At 36.6% G+C, this 9,892-nt stretch overlaps 1 protein-coding gene across 1 annotated transcript in view; it reads left to right on the top strand.

Moving 5' to 3' along the window:
- Nucleotides 1-590: 590 nt before the first annotated feature.
- LOC106872014 (uncharacterized) overlaps nt 591-9,892 on the top strand; it is a 31,523-nt gene continuing 22,221 nt past the window's right edge. The window contains exons 1-2 of the mRNA XM_014918827.2: nt 591-725; nt 8,068-8,150. Coding sequence (XP_014774313.1) covers nt 672-725; nt 8,068-8,150 — 137 coding nt within the window. The 5' untranslated portion in view covers nt 591-671. The remainder of the gene's footprint in view (nt 726-8,067; nt 8,151-9,892) is intronic.

A 9,892-nucleotide genomic window follows, 5' to 3' on the forward strand; every position in this document is an offset into this window, starting at 1 on the left:
ATATATATATATATATATATATAACATTTATATATATATATATATATATATATATATATATACACATACATATACATACATATACATACATATACATACATATATACTGTTTTGAGCAGATCAAATAACAGTTTAACTGCTTAGCATTCAGATTATTCTGTTAAATGTAATAGTTATTTATTCAGATTATCTTGAATTAATCCTGCATTATCATAAAGCTTTGAGATTTCAATGCTGGGATTGTTTATTTTTAGAATAACATTGTAGAGTAGGTAGAAGTGGTTGGATATGGCTGGTTTGAACATAAAGCAGATAGACTATATGGGCCTGATATGACCAGTTTAAATGCTAAGGGGTTAAACCACTTCATCTGCTGTTCTTGTACTGCATTCAAATGTTGCTTGGCATAAAACTAGCATTTGAGTTTCCTAGTAGCACTCAAAAAAAAAAGGAAAGAAAGAAATAGTGATGATGATATAATGGTACCAGTAATAGATGTTATGATGATCATGGTCATGGTGGTAGTCATAGAGTTGAGAGTGATCATAGTTATAGTACTAATAAAAAAAATACTTTTGTGATTTTCTCTAGAAGCTGAAAGAACTTTGAAACTGAAACCAAAATATTGTCCAAAGCAGTTTCTATTAAACAAAGAAATAGAAAAATTGCAAATGGAAAAAGAACAAGCAGATGATGAATTGGCATACAAGGAAAAGCTTTTGCAGGTGAGAATGAAACATTAGATTTTTAAACATCCAAAATATCAAGTGACATTGGCAGTAGAGTACCTTAAGAATCAGTTTATTTAAAGCAACATTTTATGACATGCAATGAGATGGAAGCATGACTGTGTGGTTGAGAAGTTTGCCTCACAATCTCCTGGTTTCGTGTCTGATTCCACTATAAAGTCAGATTGTCGGAAGTAATAGAGTCATACGAGTTTTCAGTTGGAATCAGTTACGTGTTATAGCCGAGTTTGAGTTACCATGAAAGTAGACATTTCAAAGTCATTGTCTTGTGGAGCTATCAGCAATAGCACAATTCAAAGATAATAAAACACAGAATACTGCCACAACATATTAGTGGTGACAAGAATATCACAGTACTGACAACAACATACAAGTGGACGAAGATCTACATAACAGTGGCGACAAGTATATAAACAATTCATGCAGACAACACTGAAAAAAAATTTTTTCACAAGAAAATAAACAATTCACGTGAACAATGTTGAAAAATTTTTCACGTGGAGAAATTAAAAACTCGTTGGAGGAGTAACAAACATTTTTGTTTTATATATTTTACAAAAAAATCCATAAAATTATCGAGAATTTGTCAGAGGATTTAATTGAGTTGCAAAATCAACAACAACAAATGCCACAACTAATTAAGTTAGTTTTTGCATGTAGCAAACTCAATAAATGAATTCAAATATGACCCGGAAGAAGGAATCACTTCCAAGGCATATTACCGAAGGTTTGAACAAATTTTTGAAAAAGGATGTCAAGATTGGATGGACAAAATGAAAACATCTAATTCTGAGGAAACTGGCAACAATAGAGCATGAGAAATACTGTAATTTTATAGGGCCTAAAAATACTTCTGACATAAATTTCATGGACATGATTGACATTTTATGTAGGGTGTTTAGTGAAAGAACATCATTATTCAACATATGTTGGAAGTGTTTGAACACTGAGAAAAGCAATGATGAAGACATTACCACATATACAGATAGAGTGAACAGAGAGTGCGAGCGATTTAAACTGGATAAACTAACTCCAGACTCGTTCAAATGCCTGGACTTACTGCTAAAAAGAACGCAGAAGTCAGAATGAAAATTCTTACAAAGCTGGAAATGAACCAGGATATAACTATCCAGAAACTGTCAGAAGAGTGCAATATGATATTAAAAGTAAAGCACAACACAGAAGAAATCCTACACAGAGATTGTTTACAGATAAACCAGTGTGGAAGAGTTGGAAGACGGATAAAGTGTTTCACAAAAATCACGATATATATCAAGAGATAAACCTATGTATGGCATGTGGTGGTAGGCACCTGAGAAAAGAGTGTCTGTTCAAAAAAGCGAAGTGTTTTCGTTGTGAGAACACAAGACACATTAAATTGCACTGCAGAACTAAGATGACAAAAAATTGGGCCAAACAAGAAAAAATAAATAGTTTGTCATCAGAAAAATAGTTTGTACAACAAACAGAAAATTCATAAAGGTGAGAATCAACACCACTAGTGTCAAAATGCAATTAGACATAGGTAGTGACGTCACTATCATACATGAAGAAACATGGCAACAAATCGGTAAGCCAAAATTATTTAAATCAAATGAAGTAGCATATGGTGTTACAGGAGAGAAATTCTATTTCATCGGCGAATGTATTTGCAATCTAGCTTTCTGAGATGAAATGAAAAGGATAATCATTTATGTGTTGAAAAGATCACTAAACCTATTTAGCACAGAATGCATGGAATTATTTAAAATGTGAGATACCTACATTAGTGTTCCCTGTGAAAATGTAACACTTATTTTTAGGCCCAAATGAAATGTACCATCTGTGGTGTTGAACCAGGTCAATGAAGAGCTAGAAAGTCTAGCTATAATTGAAAAAGTTAGCCATGCAGACTGGGCAGCTCTGACAGTTTATATAAAGAAAAAAAAAATAATAAACCAAGAGGGTGATCAGACTTTTCAACTGGATTCAACTATCCATTACCAAGTCCAGAAGAAGTGTTCTCAAAACTAAATAGACGAAAACTTTTCCCGAAGTTAGACCTCTCAAAGGCTTATCTACAGTTACAGGTAGAGGAAGATTGCACATGCCATTTAACAATCAACACACATCATGAACTGTATAGATTCAAGCGGCTTTCTTTTGGAGTAAAAGTGGCACCTGCCATATTCCAATAAGTGATGGACGCAAAGTTAAATGATTGCGACTTTGTTATTGCTTATCTCAATGATATTTTGATAAAAAGTGAGTCAGTGGAGCAACATTTCGAACATATCATAGGTGCAGGAGTGGCTGTGTGGTAAGTAGCTTGCTTACCAGCCACATGGTTCTGGGTTCAGTCCCACTGCATGGCACCTTGGGCAAGTGTCTTCTACTATAGCCTCGGGCCAACCAAAGCTTTTTGAGTGGATTTGGTAGATAGAAACTGAAAGAAGCCTGTGGTATTTGTGTGCGTGTGTGTGTGTGTCAAAAGACAAGTCAATTGTTGTAGGAGGTCAGTAGTAGTAGAGTCATTGTATGAGTTCTCAGTAGGAGTCGGTGTCAGTTACATGTCATAGTCAAGTTTGAGTTACTGTGAAAGTAGATGTTTCAAAGTCATTGTCTTGCAGGATAGCATGATTGACAAGTCAAAGATAATAAGACAGAATACCACCACAACATATTAGTGGCAACAACAATATTACAGTGCTGACAACAACATACAAGTGGATGAGGATTCACATTATAACACTTCTTGGACAGGCCCAATGGCTTGTGAATGAATCTTGATAGATGGAAACTATATGGAAATCTGTCACACAAACATGCATTTTATGATATACGAAGGCTAGCTGAAAAGTTCATAGGCTGACCAAGATATGAAATCTAACCAAATTAGATTTATTTTCCAACATAGTCCCCACCACCCCTTGTAATCCACACTATGGCCCGAGGCTTGAGTAGAAGACACTTGCCCAAGGTGCCATGCAGTGGGACTGAATATTCTCAACTTTCTCATAGGATATGCTGATAGAATTGACTATTTGATTTTTCATCAGCTACCTGTCATCAATCACCAAGTGGTGAACACAATATTTTCCTTGGTAGTGGTAACTGCAGGATGTCCAGACCTTGGATCATCTTCAAAACACTCCCTTCCCCTCCTAAATTCAGCTGCCCACTTTTACTTTGTTGATAAAGCTGGAGCATCATCCCCTAATGTAGCAATCATACTGGCATGAATGTCCTTGGTGGGGAGCTAAGCCCTTTTGATGCAGGCACTCGATAATACCCCAATGCCAAATTTTGTCCATTTTCAAGAGGAGTTACTACTAGTTACTTTTGAACTGTTCTTTGAAGTCAGATGTCAGTTTACCTGGAAAGAAACACTGTAGTTATTAATAAGGAGAGTTGAAATCAATGCGTGCAAGATTTCACAGCTTTAGCATCATCTTTTCATAGTTAGCCTATGAACTTTTCAGCCCAGCCTCATATATTACTAGCTAAGTAGCCCATCATTGCCAGGCAATTTTCACAATAGAATCCCTTTATTTCAATATTTTTTTATTCCATGTCAGACCATGTCTTCTCCAACAGATAGGCAGATTTCTGCATTATTTAGGGTAATTTATAATGTCTTGTTAAATGAAGTTTTTTGTTTTTCAATTTGGTGCATAAATGTAAAGATTTTTCTTACTTCTTACTCTTAAATATTCAATATGGGTGCAGGAGTGGCTGTGTGGTAAGTAGCTTGCTTACTGACCACATGGTTCCAGGTTCATTCCCAATGCGTGGCACCTTGGGCAAGTGTCTTCTACTATAGCCTTGGGCCGACCAATGCCTTGTGAGTGGATTTGGTAGACGGAAACTGAAGGAAGTCCGTCGTATATATGCATTTATATATATGTATGTGTGTGTATATGTTTGTGTGTCTGTGTTTGTCCCCCTACCATCGCTTGACAACCGAGGGTAGTGTGTTTACGTCCTCGTAACTTAGCGGTTTGGCAAAAGGACCCGATAGAATAAGTACTAGGCTTACAAAGAAGAAGTCCTGGGGGTTGATTTGCTCGACTAAAGGCGGCGCTCCAGCATGGCTGCAGTTAAATGACTGAAACAAGTAAAAGAGAGAAAAGAGAGAATGCAAAGTTGATTATATGTGAAGCAGGGCTCTTTGAAGTGCTTATCATCTAATCAATGCATCCTATGCTCAGGTGTCTCCAGAGACCATGCAACGGAGACTCATGTGCACATGTCATCAAGTCTATTCTTTCTAAGTTTTGGTGTCTCCAGAGCTCACTGTTGATGCTTTGTGAAGGAATTTTGTCTCTGTTGCACACACATGCATGCACGCAGGCACGCATGAACACGCACACACACGTGCGCGTGTGCATGCATGTGCACACGCACACACATTCAGTCTGAGAGATTTAAATATATAGAGACAGAGTGAGAGAGAGAGAGAAATATATATAGAGAGGGGGAGAGTTTACAATAAGAAAAGCATAAAATACACAGGGAAAGATAGGGAGAGGTATGCAGACACACTCATCTTGTGACTGACTTGCATTACATGTTATATGAAGAGAGAGAGGGGGAGCAGCATGCATGAGAGATACACACATACAGAGAGAAAGTGATGGAGAACATAGAAATATATATAGAGAGAGGAAAGCATAAATAACAGAGAGTCAGATAGATAGAGAAAGTAGATAAACAGACAGTTAAAAGACACAGCACACCCACAAACACCCACACATATGTAAACATACACACACTCAGGTAATCAATTGTTTAAGATGGTGGCTTCTAACAACATTCAATATTTGTGATCTGGTAGTTGAGTTATTTCACATTGCAAATTATATCTTTTATTATTACTAATAACCAAAAATCTTTTCCTTGAGATGCAGATTTCAAAAATCAAATCTGTTTTTCTCTTGGATGCACCATTTTGGAGCCTTTCAGTGACATTACACACATACAGTCTCATTTATATAGTAGATAATATATATATACATATATATGCATAGTGCGTGTGTGTGTGTGTGCATGCATGAGCATATGTGAGTATGTGTTACTTTGTGTCTTTTGTAATGACACTGCCTGGCAGTGGTGATATTTTTTTATGTCTCCTATAAACAACATGGCTCAAAGTTCAGCAATTTAACATGAGCAGATCAATGGTGCAAAATAGCAAAAAGTACTTTACCCAAAAGCAAGTGAAGATTGATGACTGGAAGGGTATCCAAACCTAGGCTACTGCCTCATGAGACTCACAAAAGAGATAAAAAGAGATGTTATTGATACACAGTGTACAAGACCCACTCAGCCATGCTAGCACATCATTAGTGAGCATCTCAAAGCATTATGTGTATGCACATTATACACATAACCGAGTCCCTTCCATGTCTACAACTCCTACTTCCATTCCTTCATGCTTCCCCCACCCAGACAACTGGACCTCTCTCCTGAACCACTTTCAGTTGACATCCATTCCTTATTCTTATCACTATGCTACACTGTTGCAGGTATCCATCTCTTATTCTTCCCACTGCTCACAACCTTTCACCCCAGTTCTCATCACCCTATCACTCTCCTGTCTATTGTATTATTTTGTTGCTAAACCCAAAACCATGTAGTTGCAAAGTAAACTTCATAATCACAAAGCCACAGCTACAGAAATAAAAGGACATGTTACTATGTACTATACCATATCACCATCTCTGTACTGCTAGTCATCACTCCCTCAATCCTTTGCTACTCCCAGTCAGCATTCATCCTTCATTCTTATTATCTCTCACTCATTTATATTCCACTCTACTTCACTATTCACTACATTGATCTGCTGTATACATTTGACCTCCTCCACCCCATGTTTATATCCATCTCTCACTTCCCTCATACATCCTTACAATCTCACCTCCATGGGTCTTCTGTATCCATGCTCTCTTTTATACATCTCTTGGATATGTTAGCAAGAGGGTATGTTCTGGAGCTCCGTCATCACTATATTTATCTCTCTTTAGACTCCACTCCAGCCTCCCCCATCCATCCATGTAAAATACAGGTAGACATGAATCTCATCCACACAGTAAACCTGTCCCTGCTCTCCATAGTAAATATCATGGTTGTTCACCTATCGCAAACTTGATACTTACTCATCAAAATGGCTTCTTTAGTCTCTTTTTGTCAAATCTATTGATATAGACTTTTGGTAAGTGATTTCAAAGTTCAAGACAATTAGTAACAGTCTAGAATTAGATAATACATCACTAACATGATTGTATTCTTGAGCAAAACACTTAATTTCACTTTTCTCCACTCCACTCAGCTGGTGTCCTATTTGGGTGGTGGTGGGGTGTAATCTCAGCTACTTATATACCATGGAAACTGGGTAAGCTCTAGCTTTAGGTGTCCTAGGGCTCATGATAGACCCTGAGTAATGAGGGATGCTTAAATTAACTACAAATTTAGAAATAATTATTCTTTATTATGGATCTCCACCTTTTCCTGTCCTACATGCAACTCAGCATGTTAGTGAGTTGGTCATTCTGTAACCAGTCAGTGAGGTCATTGAATATCTTCTATTTCTGTCTTCTCTGGCTTTTTCTTCTTTTCAGTTTCTCATTAGTCACCAGTTTGAGAGTTCGAAATTTTGAGAGAGTATGGAAATACCATCACTAATCTCAGGTATATTTTAACTTAGTGTGGTAATATCTATCATGGATTCTAGTTATGGCTTTAATGATAGATGCTGGAATGTCTGAGACATACAGAACTTGGAGGAGGACTGGTATCTTGAATGTGTCACACAAGCTCACTGATGTGTGAACACTCCCTGAGGTCAAATGAATTTGTTCCTTTGCCTAAAAGTTAAATAGGCCTTGTGCATCAGAAATAGGCTTGGATGAATATAAGACTAGAAGAATAAACTATAAATAAACCTGCAGAAAGTAAGAAAATCCCTGCTGTGTCTTTCTCAAGAAAATCATGAATTTCAGATTTCATATGTAGCTGTGGCTTTGTGATTAGGTAGCTTGCTTTGCGACTAGATAGTTTGGGGTTCAGTCTCAGTACATAGCATCTTGAGCAATTATCTTGCAGTACAACCTAAGGTCAGCCAATGCATTGTGAGTGAAATTTGGTAGATGGAAATCATATGGAAGCCTATCATGTGTGTCTATGACTATGTTTGTTTGTGTCCAATGTGGTTTGACAAACTTAAAAATAAATACTGGGGCCCATATGATTGTCTAAAACCCTTAGAGGTGGTGCCCAATGACTGAAACCAGTAAAATAATAAATAATTATAAATAAAAATGTTTCCTTCTTTTTTTAGTTTGAGCAAAATGAAAATGCAAAATTAATTGAAAATATCAGCACCTTAAAGAAAACAATTATCCAACATGAAACCCAGTTTAAGTAAGTTTTCTTTTGCACTCATTGTATGAAATAATGGTATAAAATTTTGGCACAAGGCCAGCAGTTTTTGAGGGGAGAAGGAAGTTGATTATATTGACCCTTCTATGTGACTGGTACTTATTTCATCGACCCTGAAAGGATGAAAGACAAAGTTGATCTTGGCAGAATTTCGACTCAGAATGTAATGACATGAAATGCTGCTAAGTATTTTGTCCAGCATGCTGACAGTTCAGCAGCTCACTGCCTTATTCAATGTATGAAATAATAGACCTCTATTGTGATAAACTACCTCTATAAACAACACCATCATCATCATTGTTTTAGCGCCCACTTTTCCATGCTTGCATGGGTCAGACAAAAATCTGTTGAGGCAGATCCTTTCTGTGTCGGGATGCTCTTCTTGTTGCCAACCCTCACCTCTTTCCAAGCAAGGTAATATTTACACTAATCCTTCAGTCACTGCCAGCTCAATGACCAGACATATTTCCATGTTTCTATGAAAGATTACCAATAAATGACACCACTCATATGACAGTAATATTTGTTTACAATAGCATACAAAGTCAAAAAAAGAAGATGCAAATACAGACTCACTCTCTCTCATATATATATCTATATATATTCATATGATGATATCTCCACAATGTGTTGATGATGAGAAAACATGTAATCGCTACCAATATAGCAAGAGATTTCTCCGCAAAAGTCTAAAGTAGACTCCTTAAGGATCGATCTCCTTGGTTATATATCAAAAATTTAAATTTAAAAGAGAGTTTTGACGCTGATATCCATTATTATTGAAATTTATTCCTATGTCAACATATCTGTATAAGGCTATATTTAGCTGTCAAATTCAAGTCAAACATATAATTTATCTTACACATCTTCAGGGAAAAAGGTAAAGAACAAAAAGTAAACACCAAAAACGTTCGTCTCTAAGTCCAGTTCATATTCAAATTTCGGATCTTTATGGTTTGACGGCCAACACTTGTTTTCTTAACGAAACACTTTCAAACTTGGGACACTGGTAGAATGTGTCATACAAAACAACTTTTTCTCTTAGCCTTCTTAACAAAAAATTGTACATCGCAAGTTATTTCATGTTAAAGTTGTCGTATTTCTGTAATTTCAACCAATCACTGACGTCTATTCAGCTGAATACAGTCAGTGCTCATTTGTAAACAATAATTTTTGGCCGGTCATAAGAATGTTATTCCCTGTGACATATTTCATCCGGTTTAATCGTAATTTATACGCATATATTGTATATATAATAAATTACGCTGTGCGTATCTGTGTGTGTAACAATTTTTCACTAGTACTCAGTAACACATTTTCTAAATGATGGTAGAGTTTGATTTGAAGAAGAACTAGAGTTTGGGTTCTAGAGTTAGGGTTAGTTTTAGAGTTACGGTTAGGGTTATGATTATTTTTGCCATAACCTCACTCATAACCCTAACCCTAACCCCAACCCTAACCCTAACCCCAACCCTAACCCTAACTCTAAAACCTGAACCCTAACCCTAAACTAGAGTTTGATTTGAAGAAGATTTGGCTGCTATTTCTAGGAAATGAAGCACTTGGTGGAGGTGCATTAATAATTCTGCCAGCTCCAATAACAAGTGCAGGCAATATTCAAGTATTTTGATGGCTTTTTCCCCTTTGTTTACAAACAGTCTAGTTAATCGGAAATGTCAGAACTAACGGGGATTAATACCATACACACCGTCACAGCACTAACT

The sequence above is a fragment of the Octopus bimaculoides genome, chromosome 10 (assembly GCF_001194135.2).
Source record: "Octopus bimaculoides isolate UCB-OBI-ISO-001 chromosome 10, ASM119413v2, whole genome shotgun sequence".
In the NCBI taxonomy this organism is placed as follows: domain Eukaryota; kingdom Metazoa; phylum Mollusca; class Cephalopoda; order Octopoda; family Octopodidae; genus Octopus; species Octopus bimaculoides.